The sequence below is a fragment of the Mus musculus genome, chromosome 8, assembly GCF_000001635.26.
Source record: "Mus musculus strain C57BL/6J chromosome 8, GRCm38.p6 C57BL/6J".
NCBI classification, from domain to species: Eukaryota; Metazoa; Chordata; class Mammalia; order Rodentia; family Muridae; genus Mus; species Mus musculus.
In genome coordinates this window covers 14,065,079-14,089,702 of record NC_000074.6, presented here as the reverse complement: position 1 = coordinate 14,089,702, position 24,624 = coordinate 14,065,079, and the positions used below count along the sequence as shown (strand labels likewise).

Below are 24,624 nucleotides of genomic sequence, written 5' to 3'. Positions count from 1 at the left end.
ATAAGTATCTGCTTAAAAAGCAGGAAACTAATTTCTCTGCAAGCAAGAAAACCATGAACAAATTAGTATAGTCCCCATCCTTAACTAGCGACTTTCCACTTCAGCCTCAGTGACTTAAGTTTCATCAAACTTTATGGGGGTGGGGCGGGGGGGGGGGTTGGAAGTAAGATGATCTCAGGGATCAGAAAGGACAGATATAACCCTTTCAAAACAGTCTGATCTGATGTTGTGTTTCAAGATGAACATAAGTGTTCTTTACTGAGCAGCAAAACCTTTTTCTAATCCTTGCAAGGAAGAGGATACAAACACTTTATAGGTTCAGCTGTTTCCTGGGTTGACGCCACACCCTGTGCTTTCTCTTCTTGAATTCCCTTCTATGTTCGAGATGCTTCAAAACTTGGCATTAAATGCAAGGAATTATATCATCTATAAAGCACCTCGCCAACTTTAAGACTCTTTTTAACCTCAGTAAATTAAGGTAAAATGCAGGAAAGCTTTTGGTCGTTTTAATCAGACACTAAACTACTCTCTGAAAACAGTCTCTTTTTCTGTTGAAGAGACTATATGACAGAATTATCAGGTAAAATGTAAATAGTTGAAGGATACTGTGTTTTCCAAAGAGTGGGGCTTGTGAACCCAAAACATAAACCTGGAAGTAGGCATTTAAGCCTGAGAAGGCCAGCTAGGATGCCTCATGGTGGTTATATGGGGATGGAGGAGGGAGGGAAAGCATGAGAGAGATGGGAAGAAAGGTTTCTAGGAAAGACTCAGCTTGGTAATGAATAAGATACCGAAAGAGACCTAGATCAGAGCTTCAGGCCAGCCGCAGTGTCTGGATTGGGCAGCGTTAACACTGCTATGGCTAGAGGAGACCACAGAAGGAGGCCTAAAGGAAGAACCTGACTGATCTGGTTACCCACATGATGTCATGCAGAACGAGGCAGCAAGTTCCTTTGTTTGCCTGCAGAGAAAGAGCAGCAGATGTGTAGGGAGAAGACTTCGTGTTTGAAGGACAAAGAGAAATACCAAGGACCTGAAAAATATTATAAATAGTATAACGTTCCACCCTAAAGCCCCAGCCCAGAAAGTTTGAGTCCACAGGACAGGGGTAGTAAGGAAATGTGAGCAGCAGTTTTTCTTTGATAGCCTTCCCATCTGTAGAGCCACAGAACCCACACGTGAAAATAAGTGGTTCTCAACCTTCCTGATGCTGTGGCCCTTTAATACAGTTTCTCAGGTGGTAGTGACCCCCAACCATGTTACTTTGTTGCTATTTCAGAACTGAAATGTTGCTACTGTTGTGAATCACAATGTAAGTATCTGTTTTTTCTCATAGTCTTAGGCGACCCCTTTTGGGGTCCCAACCTATAGGTTAAGAACCGTTGGTCCAGAACATCTTTTCCAGTCACTGCGTCTTTATGTCGAACCCCAAATTTGTCTGATTGAAAAACAATGAACTGGAAAAGTAGAATTCTTGGTACAAAAATCATAATCTATCTCATGGCCTCAGTTTCTAAGTGCTGCTTACAGACTTGCCTCGTGGGTGGCAGCTGCCATTTCTTAGCTCAGTCTGTCTGGGTGAGAAGGCAGTGCTGTACGCTGAGCAGTTGACGAAGCTTCCATTATAGTCTGGAACAGGACCAGCCCACCTGGTCCAGGAGTACTCTTTGCTCTCTCTCCTGCTACAATGTATTGACAGATCCCAATGAAAGTTCTTGCAGCCTTACCTGGGGCTTATCTCCTGCATGGGTAGTTAATTGTGTGACGATTGCTATTTTTAAAACCCTCTAGGAGAAAAAGCTTTGAACAAAATGTACCCAGATTCTTTTTTTTTTTTTAATTTTTAAGTACTAAAAATTTTTTAAAGTTTGAGCAAATAGATTTTTTGTGTTTGTTTGTTTGTTTGTTTGTTTCTAAGACAAGGTTTGGTTGTATAAGCCAGGCTGGCCTTGTACATGATTAGAATCTTAAAACCATGGTCTCCTTGTCTCAGTCTTGGATTACTGAATTGTGAGTATGTACCACAATGCCAGGCTCTCTAGTATATTTCTGCTACTTGGAGATAGATTCTAATCCAGATCCATTTGAATCTTATTTGGAGCACTGTTTTTCTGTTAATTAATATTTCACAAAGCTTGCCAACTCCTATTTAAATCTCAGCTAATCGTTTTTCCACCTATAATTCTATCATTTATTGAATTAACATAATATACTGAACTTCTGAAGTAACAATGTAACCAGCTTATTCATTTTTTTCTAGATTACAGACAAAGGTTAAATACTTTGCCTTTTTATAGAAATAAAATGGGGGGGGGGAACCTTTCATCTTCAGGAGCCCTACGTAGGCTGGCATACATTCAGGCAGCTTGTTGAAACCAGTTTTTTTCTGAAAAGAAAGAATTCAGAGTATCAGTTTTCAATAAACTACAACAAACCTGAAAAAATTAAAGTGCCCAATAAAGTGTGTGTGTGTGTGTGTGTGTGTGTGTGTGTGTGTGTGTGTATTTACTAAATAGTTTAAGTTGGCAAGGTAATTTGATTTGTTTTTATGCTGTAGTTTTAGGAGTGATATTTTGAGAGCTTTCTCTTCAGTACACCAGAGTGAGATGGAAAGGGGACATTGTAAGATCAGTGAAAGTTTCTATTTCCGGTCAGTTCTGATACTTAAAAGGCCTGATAACTCTTGTTTTCCAGTAACAAATTTTTATGAAGTGAAAAGGGTCTGTCATGAGCCAGTTTGTTCTGTGAGGTTCCTCTGAAAACGAAGACGGAGAAGTTATATTGTAAACGCTGTTTGTTGGTATTTGCTATCAATCTCTTTCGCTTCAATGTAATTTCTGTGAGCATATGGTTCTATCAATGTTAACAGCTTTTCATGAACATTCCATTTTGAAATAACTCTTTCAGAATTAATCTCACTCCTCCTATCCCTAAGTCAACAGCTGCTGGTAACAAACCTTTTCCTGGGAAGACATAAACATGGGATACCACTGAAGTCCAACTTGGTGAACCAATGAGTTTTACTAGTGTTACTTACGGGAGGGAGCAGAAATGACAGACAGCTGGGATGACCAGAGCCACCTCAGCATAGGTAACAGACAGCTCATAAACTGAGACCCTGAAGCACACTGCACAACCCGCATGCAGCTCAGCAGACTGGAGAGTGTCCTTTGTAGACCTCAGTTGCCCCAAACCTCTTCCCCACAGCTCTGCTGGCTTCAACATCTTCCAGGCAGCTAGCTGGTCTGGCTTCAGTCTTCTTGGCACCCTGCCTCTCCTTACTCTGGCCGAAAAGAGCCTAGAGACTGGTCAGTTTCAGGGACTTCCAGAAGCTATTTTGATTTATTTACATTCCTGTTTAAAGAGCTTCCATGCCAGATGAACTGTTTCAATCACACAGTTTTTTTGGTTTTTTTTTTCTTTCTGGAAATTACAATTCCCAAACAGGCATTAGTTTATTGATACTATAAGAATTTTGAAAATTTGTATTAGTCAATTACAAATGAGCATCATTTCTGGTGTCTTCCACCATTTCTCCTTTCTAGATGTGCAGTATATATTCAGTAAAGTAAAATTTATACATTTATTCTAAATTTCAATGAGGCATATTACACACAGAGATTGATGTATTTATAAAAAGATAAAGAGAGGGGGGATATGTTCTATGGAGATGTGGTAAGGTGTGGGGGAAGGAGGTGCCTTGTGTCCCGTCCAGCAGGACTTAGTTATTCCGTGGGTTGAAAAGGACCAGGGCCTGAAAGAGAAATGAGCGGAGAAAGGGAAGCGAGACCAAGCAAAGAGTTGTCAAGGTCTGTTTAATGAAGGCTAAGAGCCTGATTATAAGCACACAGTGAGAGAAAATAGGGAGGGGTCGAGGGGACATAATAAAATACAGAGAAAGGGCTGGACATCTGGGGCGAATGCTGATTACAGGCTTCTTGCAACTTATCTTGGAATGTTGGCCCTAAAACAGTCCCGGTGGCCTTCAAACATTCTGCAGTTTATCTTGGAATGCCTGTCCTGACTAAACAGTCCTGGGCACCAAACGGAGACATGGAGGCGGAGGTGAAGCTGCCTTAATCTAAGCAGTTCTAGGCGCCAAGTGAAGGAGGGAGTGAAGCTGGCAGTCTCGGGCGCCAGGTGGAGGCAATGAAGGAGGAGGTGACATAATTCCCTTCAAGGGGTCAGTGGATCTTTAGGGTGAGAGTAACTGCGGGACTTAGTTTCCCACAGTTTGGTCTCTCACAGCCTTGGTGGGCCCATGCTGAGGCATCCCTTCCTCCTGAGGGGCCAGCCACACAATGGTATAGTATAGAATAGAGTTTATTCAGAGCATGGGGTGGGGAGTTAAGAAGGTAGTAGAGGGCTGGCCAGATGGCTCATCGGGTAAGAGCACTGATTGCTCTTCTAAAGGTCCTGAGTTCAAATCCCAGCAACCACCCATAATGAGATCTGATGCCTCCTTCTGGTGTGTCAGAATCTTTTTTTTTTTTAAAGAGGGTAGTAGAGGCAGAGAGAAAGAGGGAAAGGGAGGAGGAGGAAAAGGAGGAGAAGAAGAGGAGGAGGAGAGAGAGGAGGAGAAGTAGAAGAGTAGAGGCTGACTGAGCACGAGAAGAGAGGGGGGAAGGGCTGAGAGGACAGCAGGAGCAAAGGAGCAAGAGAAAGAGGAGGGGGCAAGCAGCCCCTTTGATAGTGGGTCAGGCCTACCTGACTGTTGCCAGGTAACTGAAGGGTGGAGCTTAAACAGATTGCTAACAGAGATAACAAACATACTTCTGTGATCAAAATAAAAAGTTTAAAATATATTAAAATATTCATTGAATTGATAGGCTAACATTTGGTGGTCTTGAATATTGCAGAATCCCCATTTCTCTTAATATGGCTTTAATTTTCTTTTTTGTAGAAAGAATATTATAAAAAGGGAAACGTGTATTTCTGTGTTTGGTTTGTTTATTTTTACATAAAAGCTTTTCAGTTAGAAGTACACACATTCTTATGATCAGCGAACTCCTGCCACTAGAAGCGTCGTGGGTGGAAGTGGAGGGTATCACACTAAGTCAAACAGGCCAAGCACAGAAACAAGCATGTTTCCACTCACGGAAAAGTATCGGCATAGGAGTCAATTAGTAGTGATTTGAGGCCAGGAGTAAAAGAAGGGAGGAGGCTGAGGTGGCCGGTTAGACACTAAGTATCAGAATGCAATTGGGAGGAAGAATAGATTGTTCTTAGGATGTTACTTTAATTTCAGTTAGGTATATAAGTGTATGTCTGAGTGTAGGTTTGAGCATGTGAGCACAGGGCATGTAGAAGCCATGTCCCTGGAGCTAGAGTTTGAGGCAGTTCTGAACTTTGGTCCTTTGCAGCTTGCTTGCTTGCTTTCTTTCTTTCTTTCTTTCTTTCTTTCTTTCTTTTTTCTTTTTCTCAAGACGAGGTTTCCCTGTATAACAGCCCTGGCTGTCCTGGAACTCATGGACCTCAGGCTGTAGACCAGGCTATACTCCAACACACAGACATGCTCCTGCTTCTGCCTCCTGAGCGCTGGGATTAAAGCTAACGCAAGCAAAGGCATGCACCACCACCGCCTGGCCTTACTCTTAACCACTGAGCCGCTCCAGGTCCAGGGAGAACAACTCCTTATGGCACAGCAGGACAGCTATGGCTTACTCTGCATGGTGAATTTTACAATACCCTGTCATCTCCTTTATAAAGAACAAAAAAGAGAGGCATATTCAAAGACCCAGAGCACAGAGAAATGCATGAAGACATTGACTTTGATTTGACTATAATGCATTTATATGCATTGAGGTGTTGCACTGTTCCCTGTAAACACACAGACCTTATGGTGTAATCTATAAAGAATAAGTGAACTAGAAAAGGAAGCTCTGCACTCAGTCTCTTTAATATTAATAGGAAGTAGGCTGGGCTGTGAAGCATCGCGAGTGATTGATACTTTCTTACTGGCGGCTCTGTCTTGGAGGATCTTGTTAGATCAGTGGGTCTCAACTTTTGATCCTTTAATACAGTCCCTCCTGTTATGGTGACCCCTATCTATAAAGGGATTTCTGTTGCTACTTCATAACTATAACTTTGCCACTGTTATGAATGACAATATAAATATCCAGTTTCTGATAGTCTTAGGTGACCCCTGTGAAAGGAAGGGTCATTTAACCCCAACGGGGTTGCAGCCCACAGTTGTGTGAGAGCCACCATCCTCGGCTCTTGCTCTCTGTACTAACACCACAGTTAAACGGACAAAATATTTCCTTGAATGCGGCCACTAACACCTTTATTTAAAATGGGGAGAAATGTTCGCTTTTTACATCAAATGTAAAATATTTAAATCAAGAACCGCATTGAGCAGAATTAGGGTTCCATGGGTCTGTCACCAGCAATATAATTTCCTATCCCTCGACAGGCTCTATGTGTTCTTAAAAGTTTCCCTAAGTGTCTGATTTCCAAAGAACTCAACACTCAAGCAAGCTTTGCTTTGTTTGGTTTCTGCCTTTACACTGACATAGACGTTTGGAAAGCCTTTAGTTCTTTCTGGAAATTATATCGAAATAACTCAATTCCCCCGTGGGAAGGAGACTTAATTTCTGTGTTTGGTATTGCGATGTATTAATTTTAACTAGGATGTTTTCCTTCACTTGGCTTTTTCCTGAATCCATCATTTCCTGACTCTGACTGCCCGGTCCGCTTGGTAATTGTGTTTGTTCTCCTGCAGGCTGTTTTTTAAAACTGGTATTAAACACCCATTCCCCTGCCTTTCATTTTCCTATGATTGCTTTCTGACAGACACTAGAGTTTCAAGTTAAAACTTGCTCCCAGTGCTAGAAAAGGAGGCTGTTGATAAGGGGTGAGAAAGACAAGGCTCCCTCTGGGTCCTGGTGGAGGTTTAGAAGTCTCTGTCATGACCACTAAGCAATTTTTATGTCATTCACATGAGAACTCAGCTTTTGAGCCTTCTGGGGCCTAGGACAAGAGCCTGTCTCTCAAGGACCAGGTAGATCATCTAGTTTTGCGGGAGTATTTTAATTGTTTTTAAAGCACATTAGATTTTAAACAACAACAAAAAAGATTCTTGACCACTAACTTGATTTTCAGGCCCATATTTATAGTATGTAAATCTACACATCATACACATAATATTCCCAAAAACATGCCAGGTAAAAAATGAACATTTTAACACATTAAAATATAAATACTTTTTTCCCTCCCTTTGAGACAGTGCTTCATTTCACACAGGCTGGCCTTGAGGTCACTTTGTAGCCAGGAACAACCTTGATTCTGATCCTTTCTCCTCCCTTTCCTAAGTGCTAAGGTTAGGGTTATGCACCGTGATGCCTGGTTTCATATAGTGCTGGGAACTGAATTCACGTCTTTCTTCACACTAAGCTACTAGCCTGTCCGCTGAGCTACATCTGCTGTCTAACACCTTAGATGTACTGTGGACTTACATACTAAGGCTCAGTCTTAAAAAATAATAATAATAAATAAAAAAAAGGATCCATTTATGTCTGTTTTCAGCATTAATCCAAAAGTAAGTTGGTGTATTAGAAGGTGTGCATTATTTGCTGAAGATGTGTTTATAGGAAATGGTGAGGCAATTTATAAGTTTTGCTATAACCTGGATGTTCAGTGTTAGCATTGAGTACTAAAGTGTCTACACAAAGCTATGATCTGAACTAGCCAAGTATTTCTAAGTTGGTGGAGCGAGCACTGTTAGTGACAGGAAAGCGCTTCTTTTTGTCTCTCATAAGTGTAGACCGAGTGTGCCAGCCTGATGCGCTGCAGCTGCTCTGCTCCCCTTAGAAGTGCATAGGGATTATATTTACTGTTGTTCTTAAGCATTTCGAGGAGCGAGGAGGCGAACAAGGGCAGGGCGCAGAATGTTTGGTTTCTGGGGCAGGGTTTTAGAGACCGACCCTGATATCCACCTGCAATCTCAAGCGCAAGGTTAGAAGTGAAGCCCAGGAGCGACCCAGCAATATTAGTTGGTAGACAGTAATTAATGACATTTTAATTTTGCTCTGTAAGCTTTGCTCTTTTATAGGCGACTTTAAAAATTAAGATCGCATTATTTACAAAAAAAACAAAACAAAACACTTTATGCTTTATATTGTGGCAATTGAAAACATTTAGACATTGGTTGGCAGTGTTATTTTAGATGTCAAGATATTAGGATTAAATTGGACTAATATTTATTAAGCTTACTGTTAAAGACTAAAGCTCCACTCAGTAATGAGGTGTCCATGTTGATGTCTCTTTGAGACCATCTGCGTTCGCGCTCGCTCACTGATTTGCTTTATAAATAATGCATGGCAATGGTGTGTGCACTGCTTTTCTCGTTGCTGTGACAATATAAGTAGCAGAAACAACCTAAGGGAGGAAGAGTTTGTTTTAGCTCATGTAACCATAATGGCCTCACTGTGCCCACCCTTGCTCTGAATGAGGACACAGCTCTATTATATTTATTATAAGCTTTGGCACTATAGCTGGGCAGATTCTCAGTTATTCTAACCCAACAACACTAGCCTGGCCTACATCCCACCACATGACCCAGCTACCTGTCCATCTTAAGCTCGTCCTGGCACCTGCCTCTTCATCCAAATCCAGCTAGGCACCCCCCACCCCCGCCTCTGGTTCCCACCTGAGAACTTTCTCTTTCAGCCCGGAAGTCCTGCCTTAACTCTCCAGCCCTGCTATTAGCCGGTCAGCTCTTTATTTGACCAATCAGAAGACGATGGAGACCAATGTTTACAAAATACTTAGGCAGGATATGTTTCATAATAATGACAGTGCCAGAGTCTGCCAGTACAGAAATCAGCATCTGAGTAATGCAAAGACAATCTTTACATAGTGCCCAGAAAGACCATCCCCTCAAGCTCACAGTTTGAGTCTGACAAGGATGGCGGGGCAGTGATAGCTGGCTAGTTGCAGCCGGGAGAGCCCTGGAGAGCCGGACTGGTGGGTAAGAACGCAGCGGTACTTAGGAAGCACAGCCGAATGACTGCTGTTGCATCGTTCACTTTCTCTTTCCTTTAGTCTGGGACCCCAGCCCATGGGATGCTACTGTCCACATCCGGGTTATCCCTCAGTGATAACTCTCAGAAAAGCCTTTCACAGAGAAACCCAACGTGAGTCTCCTCAGTACTCCTAAATCTTAAGTAGACAATGAATAGCAATAAGCACAAGTTCACCCTTTGTTAATCTATCTCCCCAAATCACCAGCTTTAAATGATAGCATTGCCCTTCTGGCTCCCATAGGCTTATGACCATTTTATGCCATTCATTCATTTCAACTCCAAAAATCCCCCCCCCTTTTTTCTGTATATGAGTATTTTACCTCTTGTATGTATGTATACTATAGTGCCTGCAGAGTCAAGAAGGCATCAGAACTCCTGGAACTGGAGTTACAGGTGGTTATGAGCCATCATACGGATGCTGTGAATCAAACCTGGGTCATTAGCAGGATGGCAAGATGAGCCATCTGTCCAGGCTCCAAGTCCCCATATTCTTTACAGTCTGATGTTGTTCAAATAGTACAAACGCTCTTCTGACTCTAGGCAATTTCAAGGAAAAACTGTTACATATTTTCAGTACAGTGGCATAGAGTAAGATTTCCGTTCTAGTAGGGAAGAATAGGAGAACAGCTGAACCAAAGCAAGATGCAAACCCAAGATGACAAACACCAAATATTACCGCTCTGGGTGCAGCATCTGAGACTTTCAGGGGCATCATCTGGGCTCTAATAGCCTTAGGCATCCCTGCCCCTCCATTCTGCCACCTGTAGCATATAAGACCTCTCTTTTAGGCTAGTTATAGAATATATCTACAGCTTCTTGGACTTCCTTTGATCCTGCAACTTCAGATATCCTGGAGTTGCCACTGATGTTAGACTTTAGTTTTGCAGCTGTAATGAGTGACCTCTGAGGGTTTGGTCATGGAAAATTCAACTCAACCACATATTGTCCTCAACTGCTTTCTGGAATCTTGGTACAAGCCTCTGTAACCCCCTTAAGTCTTGTATTCTGTGTGCTTGCCATACTAGCACCTCGTGGAAAATCCCGCCAAGTTTTCCTGCCATTCTGAGACATACTCTGGCCTCCCATGACAGCTGTGCTGGCATCTGTGGGTGAACCTGGGGGCTGCTCCACAGGCTTGGGTTTGGTTTGGTTTGGTTTGGTTTGGTTTGGTTTGGTTTGGTTTGGTTTGGTTTGTACAGCTAATCCCTTCAACCGCCTTCCCATTTCAGGCTCCTTGAAGTCAGTTTCACTTTTACAAATTGGATCCTTTTGATGGGTGAGATCTTTCCTTCAGGACACATACCTTGTTTTCTCAGTGCAGAACTTCTGGGTCTCTGTTTGATGGCTGCATTCTTCTCACCTGCCTTATATGCAACTATAAATGTACCCATGCTCTTTTCCTCATCAAACTGCACGTTATTTGTTGTATATCTCTTTTCTCTCCGTTCCCTATCCACAAGTCCACACCTTGAGAAGGCCAAAAACACAAAAGGGATCGATCATACAGGGCCTGTGTGAAGTCATTTGAGGGGCAGAGTCCATGGGAGTCCATTTGAAGTGTGGGCTCTGGGAGATTGTCTGCCAAGCAGTGTCTGCATACCGACCTGGGTGTGCCTAGGTATTCTCTGAATGCTGGTGACCAGTGCTGGGCCAGACTCTTGGCTGTTGGGTAGTAAGGATGCCTTTGTTTTGAATGGAAGCCCTATGTGATTTAAGTAAACATAGTAAATCATTCTATTGTTCATCTGTTGCCTTTGTAGTGTTTACCGAGAAAGTGCTGAAGAGGCTTTTCCCTAATGTTTCAAATGGTCAAGAAAAGGGGACTCCCCAGCCTCCAGCCTCCGAGACACCATCCAAGGATGTGACCCCTGAAGCAGTACAGCAGAAGGATGCTCACAGTCTGACAGGTAAGGACGGGTTGCAGGTGTCCCTGCTTCTCTACACTTAGCTCTGGACAGTATATCAGGCAGCGTCCCTCAGCCTGGGGACTCTGGGTGGACACACTTTTCCAGTCTTGAAAGCCGATTTTGGCAGGACAGGCCTCACGCTCTACACATACAGTGTGACTCAATGGAGGGGATCACATCCCAGCCACACACTGAGGAGGCCACCGTGTAGTGCTTGTTGAGTTCATTTCCATGTTTTGTTCTGGAAAAGGCCGCTGGACATGGGCAGGTTTGGGCTGAGCTACAGTTAGAGCCGCTGTCACCTTACCCGCAGTCATTACACTGACTCCTGACAACCCCTTGAGTACCAATTTGGCTTCTCTCAACTCAGGGAGGACGGGTGATGCTTCTTGCACATGGCTCTCTGGCAAGTATGCATCCTGGAGAAGTGGGGCAGTGGGAAAAGCTACAGGAAGAGCCCCAACAGTTCCTATTCCCCAACAGCACAGTTCTGTCGCCCTGGGACTATTCCTCAAAAGACTCGTGACGTAGACCATGTGATACACAGGCATAGCAGGGAGACTTCTTTTTTTCTTTTTATATATAAATATATAAAAGCTAATCTTGAGCTTATGAATTTTTGAGATCGCTTCTCTGTCAATTTTTGTATTATTTTTATTCTTTGACATTATAATTATACTATTTCCTCACCTCTCTTTCCTTCCCCCAACCCCTCCCATAGACCCCAATTCTCGCTCTAGCTCAAATTCATCACCTCTTTTCTTTTCAGTGTTCTTTCATGTGGGCTTCGAGTGTGTGTGTGTGTGTGTGTGTGTGTGTGTGTGTGTGTGTGTGTGGAATTTATGTTTGTGTATAAATATATATACAGATATATGTGCATGTATATATGTGTGTGTGTGTGTGTGTGTGGAATGTATGTTTGTGTATAAATATATATATATAGATATATGTGCATATATATATATGTGTGTGTGTGTGTGTGACATATATGTATATATACACAAATATATGTGAATATACATATACATCTATACATGTATATAAGAATATATAAATACAACCTGCTCAGTCCAATATTGTTATTTGTATGCATGATTTCAGAGCCGACCATCTAGTCTTGGTTAACCAATTGGAGACCTTGGAGAAGACTCTTCCACTGTCAGCCTCCCTTAACTGCCTGTAGTTCTTTGTCTAGGGTCAAGCCCCTGGGAGCTCTGCTCTTTGCATGCTAACCTTAGGCCTCATTGTTCAGGCCTTGCTTCGTAAGCCATGTTGATGAGACTTTATAGGTGTCTCTTCTTTGACATTTCTAGGTGATACAATCTTAGCAGACATCCTGTTTCTATAGATATTAAAATCCTTCTGATGCCTCTTGTGCAATGATCCCTGAACCTTAGGTACAAGAGTAATATTGTAGATGTGTCCATTGGGACTAGACACCACACAGTCTCTTGATCTCTTATTCTCTGCATAATTTGACCAGTTATGGTTTTCTGTAATGGTCATTGCAAAAAGAAGTTTCCTTGAACAAGCACGTGAGTTACGCCCATCTATGAGAATAAGGATAAATATTTAATGTAGTTAGAGATTGTGTTGATGTAAAGTGGCGGTTGTAGGTTCTTTACCAGATCCTTTAATTCTCTTGGTTCAGGTAGTTGGCTAGTTTTCCCTCTTTTGAGTGTGTTTTGAGTCCAATCAGAGAGCTGTTGGTTACCACCAAGGTGTGTGTGCCAGTATTGCATTCTGGTATGATTCAAGGTATGGTCATAGTGCCATGGTAGTTGATGTGGTTCGTAAGTGTCATAGGACTATTGGTGGCTTCCCTTCCTTAAAGCGTGCATCAATCCTTCTGGGACCATGAAAGGTAGTCTTCAGGGAGGAGGTTGTCAGGTCGTTTGGGTCCTATGTTTAAAGTGCATGGTGTCTTCACCAACTGGGGCTTAACCTACCACCTCTGGGAGGCAATCAAGGGCAACGGCACTAGCCTATTATGTTTGAATCTCTTGAGCAGCCCTGATCAGCAGTTCAGAAGAAGGTTTCTCATGCCTGGTATTGAGGGTTTTTGATAAGTAGTCCATGGATCTTGGGAGAGCATTGTCAGCTGAGCTCTGTGTGTGTGTGTGTGTGTGTGTGTGTGTGTGTGTGTGTAGGTTTGTATAGACTCAAATGTACCATATGTAATCTTAGGAAGATAAACAATGCTCCAATGCTCCTTTGATGTCTTCGGACATCCTCCTTCTTACTTTATCACCTTCCCTCCTTTTGTATGTATCTCCTTCCTCCCTATCAAGTTAAAGACCCCATGCTCCACTTTTCCTGTTTCTCCCTTAAAATCACTTGTACCTTGCTATGTCTCCCCCCCGACCCCCGCCAGATAGTTCCCCTTTATTTTCCTGGTTTCTGTAGTTACTGCAGGATCTATACTCACATCTGAAGACTTGGAGCCAGGAACCACACATGCTATTTGTCTTTCTGGGTCTGCATTACCTCACTCCATCTATCTTTTCTAGTTCCGCCATTTAACTGCAAATCTCATGATTTTGTTTTTCTTCACAGTTGAATAGTATTTCATTGTGTATGTACCACATTTTCATTTTCCGCTCATCTGTTGAAGAACATTTAAGTTGGTTCATTCCCTGGCTATTGTGGAGAAAGCATCAGTCACCATGGCAGAGCCAGTGTCTGTGGAATAGGGATGCCTAGTCCTTTGGGTGTGTGCCTTGGAGTGGTGGAGCTGGGTCATATGGTAGATTTAGCTTTAGCTTTTGGGGGGTTCTCCACACTGATTTCCAACACCACCAACAGCATGTGAAGGTTCCCTGTGCCCTGTAACCTCATGAGCATTTGTGGCCAGCTCTTTTGAACTAGGATAAGATGAAATCTCAAAATTGTTTTAATTTGCATTTCCCTAATTGTTAGGAATGATGTTTTTTTTTTTGTTTTTGTTTTTTTTTTGTTTTTTGAGGTATTTCTTAGCCATTTTTATTTCTTCTATTGAGAACTCTGTTCAGATCCAAAGCCCATTTGTTAATTGGGTCATTTGTTTCTTTAACTCTGTAATTTTTTATTTCTTCACACATTCTGGATATTAATTCCCTGTCAGATTTATAGGTGGCAAAGATTACTGTTTTGTGAGCTTCTTCATTCAGTTTAGCTGTTCAGAAACTCTTTAGTCCTATGAGGTCCTACTTGTCCATTATTGGCTTTAATTCCTAGGAAAATGGTGTCCTATTCAGAAAATCTTTCTCTATCCCACATCCTGTAGTGTGCTGTGTTTTCTTCTAGCACTTTCAACATCAGGTCTTTGATCCAATTGGAGCTAAGTTTTTGTATAAGATGAGAAATACCAGTCTAACTTCCCGTCATCCACTTGTGGACAGTTTTCCCAGAATCGTTAATTGAAAAATGCTGTCTTCTTCTGTATGTTTTGGGCATCTTTGTCAAACGTTAGATGGCTCTAGTTACCGCACACTCATAGGCACAACTAACACAGTGTTGTTGTTTGTGTCTCAGTGGTCCTTTGTATGTTAGTAATTATAGCTTAATTTTTTTTTCTACAGTTTCTTTGCTACCGTCTTTTTTCTCTTCAGCCCAAAATACTGCTGCCTGTGTTTTCCCTAGGTTTGGTCTGTGGGATATAATTTTGTTTTGTTTTGTTTTGTTTTGTTTTGTTTTGTTTTGTTTTGTTTTTTCGAGACAGGGTTTCTCTGTATAGTCCTGGCTGGAACTCAATTTGTAGACCAGGCTGGCCTCGAACTCAGAAATCCACCTGTCTCTGCCTTCCAAGTGCTGGGATTAAAGGCATGTGCCACCACTGCCCAGCTTTATATATATTTAAAGTTGTTTGTATCATGGAAAGTTTTCCTTTCTTCTATAGCTATGGCAGGCAGCTGGTACAATAGTCTAGGATGGTCATCATAGTATTTTGAATGCATTGCTGATGCCCAAACTATCAGTCTTGCTTCGTTGCCTACCAGACAGCAGGTGCCACTGTCTGGATACCTGCATCCTCTTGTCATAGGAAACTCTGAACTGTAAGCTAGTTTCCTGCTTAAGTGGTAGACTTATTGGAGTGGCTGAGAGTGTGAATCTTGGTAGGAGCACAGGGGTTTGTTTTGTTGGGTTTTTTGTTTTGGTTTTGTTTTGTTTTAATGTTTAGGACAATTTAGCGAGCTTCAGAAGGATAGAATTGGGAGACCATAAAGACAAAGATGGAGCAGGGCAGGATCTGACGTCCTATCCCACACCTGTCCGTTAAAATCATTCAAGTCTTCAAGTGTGGGGTATGGGATGATCGGCATCTGGATTGACAAAGTGCAAAGCGGGGATAGCTCCTGTAGCCAGGGACTGGGCAGATGCTGAGAAAGTGTCACCTAGAGGTGGTCTGCAGCTTGTAGGTGGGCTTGTGACTGTCATAGGTCTTGTAATTGGGAGCCTGAGCCAACTTCCCTTCATTCTCTAAGATGTGGGAAGAAACAAGCCGCATCAGGCTGTTATTTGAACTTCAGGTTATAAATCTGAGCACTCAATATTTGAAACTGGTGTGTTGTGTATATCCAAAGGATGGAATGTTCTTCATGCAATAAAGTCAGGCTATTAAGTATGTGAGTGGATATTGCTTGATATGAAAGAAACGCATTCCAGCCATGTGGTCAATTCAAATTTTAAGCATTCGGTTGTGTTTTAATAATGGTGGTTTTATTGATGGAACTGTAGGAAATATTTACTCTTCTCCTTGACTGATGACCACCCTTGCTGTACAGTGTAGTGAATTATCATTGTTTTGTCTGTCTGTCTGTCTGTCTGTCTGTCTGTCTGTTTTGAGGTACAATAGCCTGATCCATTGCCACTTAGGGAAAGCCAAGAAGGTAGTATAGGGGAAAGAGGCATGATACTTCATGGTTTATCATATGCAAAGGTATATTTACTTGCATACATGTGTGTAATACAGAATAGGAAAGCAAAAGGAGGTCTCTCTGGGGGTGGATGGTCACCCCCAAGTTGCAGGGCAGGGAGACAGTGGGAGTGAATTGACAGCAGGGCACACTGATATGTACATAATGCAGATTATGAAAATATGTGTGCTGACTGGAATTAGTTTAATATTTTAAAAATATGTGAATGGGGTTGGAGAGATGCCTCCGCAGTTAAGAGCACTGACTGCTCTTCCAAAGGTCCTGAGTTCAATTCCCAGCAACCGCATGGTGGCTCACAACCATCCATAATGGGATCTGATGCCCTCCTCTGATGTGTCTGAGGACAGCTACAGTGTACTTATATAAAATAAAATAAATAACTCTTTTTTTAAAAAAAATGTGAATGAGAAAAAGCCCAAAACTTGTTTTATCCCTGACAATCTTCCTACCATTAACATAAATGGGAAGTGAAGAAATTAAATGTGGTATATTCATTTAGAAGAATGTTTTAAGGTTTTAAATCACTGAATCCTTTTGCATCTCACCATTAAGGACAGCTCCTGTGGAAAATAACCACAGGGTCCGTGTCAGAGTTTCCTATAGACACAGGCCTAAGAGCATAGCACGTTGGGCTTAGGACTCCTCCCTGGATTGCATGCAGAGATAGTCAAGTAAGCTCTAACACCTCACAAGAGTCTCCCATGGGGCAGTGGGGTCCTTCTTTCTGTTGCTACTTTAGATAAGGTCACCTTGCTCTGTGTATCAGTGTACACACTCATTTCTGCACCTTCAGAAGATCAGGTCTGTGTTGTGACAGTCGTGACTCTCCTGATCCTTATGGCCTTCCCAAGTGCCCCTGAAAAGGGAGGTATTACCTCATTAGTGTATTAAGTCAACAGCACCTAGAAGACAAAGGGATACCAGCAACAACTGAGAGAGACAGAGCCCCACCCCCAACCTCCAGTCTTTGTGAGCTCTGCTGTCATTTCCAATGTTCCCTGAAGGCACTGTTCTTAGTATTTGTTTGTACTGTAATGTGGTCCTTGATGCTCCTGCCAGTGTGTGGTGCTGTCCTTGGTGCTGACCCCAGCCACTGTGGCCCTTCTGGTGCTGTCCTTGGTGCTGACCCCAGCCACTCTGTCCCTTCTGGTACTGTCCCAGGCCATGTGGTGCTGTCCTTGGTCCTGGCTTTTGTCTATGGCGCTCTCCTTGCTACTGAGCCACTGGTGTGCATTTATCCAGTTCTCCAACAGCCTGTTCAAACTGACACTCAGAATCATGGATACTTATGATAAGTCCTATCCTAACTCAGCTGTAATGTTAGTACTTAAAATCATATCAGGCCCAACAAATGTTTTTGCCTGCCCAAAATGATACTGTAGGTCCTGGATTTATAAATTCTGAGCAGTCTGGTAGACCCCCAGGGACCAGAGAGTCTGAAATCCATCACTGTGTTACAGAAACAACACTAGGAATTACCAATCAGGAAACAATTTCCCTTATAAACACACTGTGTGATGATTATAGATTGTAGAGTGGCAAAACAGGCCCATTCTGCCAAGCTTAAACTCACACTCTACTGGGGACATGATCAAACCTGTGAAAAAGTAATGGAAAATATGAAAAAAAAATGCAAGGAAACCCTGCCCAGAGTGTGGTTAGCTACAGACGTTTCCCTAGCTTCTGCAAAGAGGAGACTGGAGAGAGCGCATAGTGCAGGAGGCAGCCACAGAGGCACATTCAAAATGCCGCATGCTGAGGTAGGAGCTGACTCCAGTGAGGGACACGGTGAGGGCCATGCCCCACTGACAAGCCACTGCGCACATGTGGGTATGAAGAACACGGCATGCAGCATGAAGAAGGGAGAGCAGTGTAGACATATGGGATGAGAGTATAAGCCAGACAGACCATCGAGGTCAGGGCACAGTGAGACCCTTACCCAGGGAGGAACAAACCCTCAGCCTTTCCTTTGTTCAGGGTGTTTAATTACAGCTGGGCCTTCGTCTACATTCAGACATTTTAAGTTGAAAGTTTATTTAGTTTAAATTTAAAATTCTGTTTCCTGTCATGCTAGCAGTTTGTGTCCAGCACTCCTTGGCCTCCTGGGGTAGCAACTGAGGCAGTGGATAGTCAGACACAGAGCATTTTTTACCAGAGCAGTGTGTTCTCCTGATCCTCCAGCCCACGGAGCCCAGGGGGCTAACCAGTTAGTGGATTGTGGGTTTTTTTTCTTCATTTATTTTGTTATTTTGTTGAGACCACCTACATAGCTGAGGAAAGATGAGCTGACTAAATTCCAGAATGATACAGAATTTTAAATTGAACATGAGAGTGTGGAAGTACTCAAGACCACACAGGAGAATTATTTCCCTAGAAGGTGATATATATGGCCTAGGGCCATAAAAAGTATAGATTATACTTATCAGAATTGCCACAAATAATGAACTCAGAAAACATTGGCAACTGCTAGCATGGGCAGAGGATTCATTTTATTTGTTTAATATATAAAAAGTTAGCATGTTCATTAAGAAAAAGAGAATAAATATCTCAGAGAAAATTGGTCAAAGCAGGGTGTCTTAGTCAGGGTTTCTATTCCTGCACAAACATCATGACCAAGAAGCAAGTTGGGGAGGAAAGGGTTTATTCAGCTTACAATTCCATTCTGCTGTTTATCACCAAGGAAGTCAGGACTGGAACTCAAGCAGGTCAGAAAGCAGAAGCCGATGCAGAGGCCATGGAGGGATGTTCTTTATTGGCTTGCCTCCCCTGGCTTGCTCAGCCTGCTCTCTTATAGAACCCAAGACTACCAGCCCAGAGATGGTCCCACCCACAAGGGGCCTTTCCCCCTTGATCACTAATTGAGAAAATGCCTTAAAGTTGGATCTCATGGAGGCATTTCCTCAACTGAAGCTCCTTTCTCTGTGATAACCCCAGCTGTGTCAAGTTGACACAAAACTAGCCAGTACAATTGACCCCTTGTCAACTTGACACACAAACACATCACTAGTAAGCCTCAACCCTTACATTCTTATTCATCCCCAAGATCTAAATAACTTTAAAAGTCCCACAGTCTTTACATATTCTTAAAATTTCAATCTCTTTAAAATATCCATCTCTTTTAAAAATCCAAAGTCTTTTTAAATTAAAAGTCTCTTAACTGTGGGCATCACTAAAACAGTTTCTTCCTTCAAGAGGGAAAATATCAGGGCACAGTCACAATCAAAAGCAAAAATCAATCTCCAACCGTCCAATGTCTGGGATCCAACTCACGATCTTCTGGGCTCCTCCAAGGGCTTGGGTCACTTCTCCAGCCATGCCCTTTGTAGCACTCGCGTCATCCTCTAGGCTCCAGATGCCTCTACTCCACTGCTGCTGCTGCTCTTGGTGGTCATCTCATGGTACTGGCATCTCCAAAACACTGCATGACCCCTTCAGTCCTGGGCCATCAATTGCAACTGAGGCTGCACTTTCACCAATGGCCTTCCATGGCCTCTCACAGTGCCAAGCCTCAGCTGCTCTGCTCAACTCCTTCATGCCTTCAAAACCAGTACCACCTGGGTGACCCTTACACGTTACCAAGTCCAGCCAGAGCACAAGGTACAACTTTGGCTATATCTGGAACACAGCCACTGTGCTCTCAGAAAACACTTCCCAGAAGATGTCACCTCAATGATGCTGGTCTCTTCTTAATCACCGCTAATTTCTTAGCTCCAGCTAACCAGCATCAAAAGTCCCAGTAATGCAAAGTTTTTGCTTTAGTAGTTCTGGTATCTTGTTAATCACAGCTGATTCTTCAGCCCCAGCTAACCAGAACTACAGAATCTTCACAATCAAAACAGCAATGGCCCTGAAAAGAGTCTTTAATTTTCCCTCTGAAATTTCACAAACCAGACCTCCATCTTCTGCAGTGTTCTCAACATTATCTTCCAAGCTCCTACACAACATCTGACAGAGCTCTTAACAATGGATGGATCTTCAAGCCCAAAGTTCCAAAGTCCTTCCACAGTCCTCCCCAGAACATGGTCAGGTTGTCACAGGAATACCCCACTCTGCTGGTACCAATTTGTCTTAGTCAGGGTTTCTATTCCTGCACAAACATCATGACCAAGAAGCAAGTTGGGGAGGAAAGGGTTTATTCAGCTTACAATTCCATTCTGCTGTTTATCACCAAGGAAGTCAGGACTGGAACTCAAGCAGGTCAGAAAGCAGAAGCCGATGCAGAGGCCATGGAGGGATGTTCTTTATTGGCTTGCCTCCCCTGGCTTGCTCAGCCTGCTCTCTTATAGAACCCAAGACTACCAGCCCAGAGATGGTCCCACCCACAAGGGGCCTTTCCCCCTTGATCACTAATTGAGAAAATGCCTTAAAGTTGGATCTCATGGAGGCATTTCCTCAACTGAAGCTCCTTTCTCTGTGATAACCCCAGCTGTGTCAAGTTGACACAAAACTAGCCAGTACACAGGGTCATTGGCATTTCACATAACAAATGTTCAACTCTCTCAACACTAAAGAAACAGAGCGCTCAGCTTCCGCTAACGTAAGAAACACTAATTACAAGTGAATCGGGGTCCCTTTTTCATCTATAATATTGTCATAGACTCATTGATCCACGTCCTTTGTCAGAAGTTCACACCTGACCATCGTGACTAAAGGCAGACAGAGAATGTGGTCATCTCCAAATACACCATGCATGCCCGAAAGTTTTACCTCTTGGCCAGTTTCCCTGTGAAAGAACTCCTATGTTCTAAGATTGGCACTCTCTAAGTTAGTAACTGTGACATTGCTCAGAATAAAGAGAGAATAGAAGTCTAGATTTTTACCATTGCGGGCTAGTTCAAACCTTTTTTTTATGTTTATCCGTATGTTTTCTGTGGGCAGAGGGGATGTGTGCTTGTACCATAGTGTACTTGTAGAGGTCAGGGGACAGCCTACAGAAGTCAGTTCTTCCCACTGTGTGTGTTCTGGGATTGAACTCAGGTTGTCAGGTTTGGCAAAAGTACTTTTACCTGCTAAGCCTTCTCACCAGCCCTGGGGCTGCTGGAGGAGTTGATTAAATGATTTGTGGAACACGCGTTCCATGGAAGGTTATGCTCTCTTCAAAAGACATGCAAGCCCCTAGGTGGTCTTCTAGAATGAGAACCAAGATGTGTTATCAGATGGAAAGGCAAAGACAGTAAGTTTACTATAGGATTCACTACAGAGAATGAGACAGGACTAGTGTAGTGTGTCTTTCTGTTTGCAGATTCACCAGTAGCCTTGCAGAAATCCAAGCATATAGCAAGATTCATTGCTTCCCAAGAAAGGAGGCGGAGGCCAGAGCAGAGTAGGAGAGAGACTTATTGTTAGACTTATATGTATCTCCTGCATTACTCCTTTGTACTAACTGTGATGTAACTGTATCCCCTGCATTGTGTCATTGTACCTCCTGTGATGTAACTGTATCCCCTGCACTGCACCTTTGTACTTCCTGTGATGTAACTGTGTCCCCTGCATTACACCTTTGTACCTCCTGTGATGTAACTGTATCCCCTGCATTACACCTTTGTACCTCCTGTGATGTAACTGTATCCCCTGCACTGTGCCTTTGTACCTCCTGTGATGTAACTGAATCCACTGCACTGCACCTTTGTCCCTCCTGTGATGTAACTGTATCCCCTGCACTGCACCTTTGTACTGTGATGTAACTGTATCCCCTGCACTGTGCCTATGTACTGTGATGTAACTGTTTCCCCTCACTGCACCTTTGTACTACCTGTGATGTAACTGTATCCCCTCACTGCACCTTTTTATCTGTGATGTTACTGTAGAACATCATCTTGTAGAAGGGAACCAGTGGAGATACTTTCACACCTGCATTACTTAGGCACCTTTCCAATCACGTACCTATCAAAAGAGCATCCTGCGTGTCTCAGCAAAAACAAAATTCAGCCTAGATCAGAAGGCAAATATGATTGGAAAGAGCAGTGAATACAGAAATTGGTTAAAGAAATTATAGTAATATAATGAGTGTTGACTATAATAAGGAAATCCCGGGAGCTGACAGACACAACACTCTCTGTGCTGCGTGGGGGTAATGGACTGCAGAAACAAATGGCTGCTAGCCACACCAAGTGTAACCCATCTCACCCTGGCCCTTTGCCTGTGCAAAAGATCTGATACCCACTTTTGAAAAAGTAAAGATCACAGCAAACTGTATTCTACAAAGGAATATGGAAAATTAGAACCAAACTTTTTTTTCAGTTTCCTTTTTTTTTTTCCATTGGATATTTTCTTTACATTTCAAATGTTATCTCCTTTCCCAGTCTCCCACCACACCCATCTGGAAACCCTCTATCCCATCCTCTCTCCCCCTGCTTCTGTGAAAGTATTCCTCCACTCACCCACCCACTCCCACCTCCCCGCCCTCAGTTCCCCTACACTGGGGCATCTATTGAGCCTTCATAGAACCAAGGACCTCTCCTCCCATTGATGAATGACAAGGCCCTCCTCTGCAACATATGCAGCTGGAGCCATGTGTACTCCTTTGTTGATGGCTTAGTCCCTGGGAGCTCTTGGGAGACTGGTTGGTTGATAATGTTGTTCTTCCTGTGGGGTTGCAATCCCCTTCAACTCCTTCGGTCCTTTCTCTTACTCCTCTATTGGGGACCCCGCGCTCAGTCCAGTGGTTGGCTATGAGCATCTGTCTTTGTATTTGTAATGCTCTGGCAGGACCTCGCAGGAGATAGCCATATCAGGCTCCTCTATGCACTTCATGGCATCCACAATAGTGTCTGGGCTTGGTAACTGTATATGGGATGAATCCCCAGGTGGGACAGTCTCTGGGTGGCCTTTCCTTCAGTTTCTGCTCTAGATTTTATCTCCATATTTGCTCCTGTGAGTATTTTGTTCTCCAAAGAAGGACCGAAGTACCCATTTTGGTCTTCCTTCTTGAACTTCATGTGGTCTGTGAATTGTCTTGGTTTATTTGGAGCTTCTGAGCTAATATCCATTTATCAGTGAGTGCATATCATGTGTGTTCTTTTGTGATTGGGTTACCTCACTCAGGATGATGTTTTCTAATTCTATCCATTTGCCTAAGAATTTCATGAATTCATCATTTTTAATAGCTAAGTAGTACTCCATTGTGTAAATGTACCACATTTTCTGTATCCATTCCTCTGTTGAAGGACATCTGGGTTCTTTCCAGCTCTTGGCTATTATAAATAAGGCTGCTATGAACATAGTGGAGCATGTGTCCTTATTACATGTTGGAGCATCTTCTGGGTGTATGCCCAGGAGTGGTATAGCTGGGTCCTCAGTGAATAGTAGTATTATGTCCAATTTTCTGAGGAACTGCCAAACTGATTTCCAGAGTAGAACCAAACATTATGATAGGTGATCTGGTCACCTTTACTTGGAGATGAGCAAACCAGGGGCCAGGTTATAGTTTCCTGGGTCTTAATCTTCCATAGTCTTTTCTGGATGTCCCCGGCTGTGGCAGTGATGTCACATGCAGCTTAGAAACCCATCTGTAGAGTCAGCATGCAGTTACCAGCCAGAGGACCGTCTCCATGGCATGTTCCACTTCCATGCTGTTGTTTTTCACGTGTGAATCATCTCGTGCTTCACTTCCATGTTACTTCCTACATCCATCCCAGTAATTAAGTGAACAATGACATTTCTAAGTTCTATTTAACTTTCTTATTAAGGAAGATTTAGTGGTTAAAAGCCTCCAAAAATACTCTGTGAAAAAAAATGATCAAATGTTGATGTTCTGCAATAGGATTAGTATACATAGAAGCATATCTCCATCTGCCCTCGATTCTAGCAGGGAATGCTGTAGTCATTAATCAACTGTGCGAATCAAATGAAGAAGCAGAATTCTGGCAACATCCTGAATACTTAGCCTCCAGAGACTGAGAGATATTGATGGCGAGGAACCAGCAAAGGTTTCGTGGCTTTTGTGTTTAACTATCTTAAAAGCATATTTTCACTGTGTTATTTTCTTCAGTCCTGGTCATTGTTGGATTAAAATAAAATGTTAGTTGTGGATTTAAAATAAAATCCTAGTTACTCTGTGGAAGACTAATGGAGAGACCCATTTGTGTTTGCCAAGTACGTGAGAGTCACCTTAACAAAGTGTAAATGAAACTCAAAAGATGGAGATTGGTAGGAAACATTGAGGCGTGTGGGAGAAAAGAGCCTTCATCTGCTTGGATATAAAAACCACAGCAAGAGGGTCAGACTGCAAACCGGCAGTTCCAATTCTAAGAAGGTATCAGGAGAGACTGAATGGCCAATCATGCAAAAGGAGCCACAGCGAGGGTGGAGTTAGGGTTCCCGTGCAAAATACAGGTGTGTGTGTTTGCGCACTTGATTCTTGTCTGGTGTTCTGGGGCCCTGTAGAAGCTGTAAGAGGCTGGACTGGATGGAGAATGTAGATCTCTGGGGCCCAGGCCTTGGCATTTGGAGCCCGGCTTCTCTTTCTGTCCTGTCCGTGGTTCTTGCTCTGTGGAGATGTGTACAAGAAGCCTGACTTTACTGCCTCCACAGCCATGAGCTGCTCTTGTGCCTTTCTAGCCATTATGGCCTGCATCTCTTAACTGTGAGCCAAAATAAAGACTTCTTGCATAAGACACCTGTCAGGTGCCTGAGCACAAAAGTGAAGAAAATGACCATTGCAGATGGCCATAGTCACCATTCACAAGAGTGACCGTTCAGAGCCACCGCCCCCGAGCAAGATTTACGATAGCGATTAAAAGATAATTACAGCTTGTCCATAGATAAAATATTTTA

The 24,624-nt window shown here is 43.0% G+C and overlaps 1 protein-coding gene across 2 annotated transcripts in view; it reads left to right on the top strand.

Annotated features, from left to right (window-relative positions):
• Erich1 (glutamate rich 1) overlaps window positions 1-24,624 on the top strand; it is a 64,457-nt gene that overhangs the window by 636 nt on the left and 39,197 nt on the right. For both annotated transcript variants that reach the window (XM_011242050.1, NM_001034862.2), the window contains exon 2: window positions 10,787-10,933. In XM_011242050.1, coding sequence (XP_011240352.1) covers window positions 10,787-10,933 — 147 coding nt within the window. The remainder of the gene's footprint in view (window positions 1-10,786; window positions 10,934-24,624) is intronic.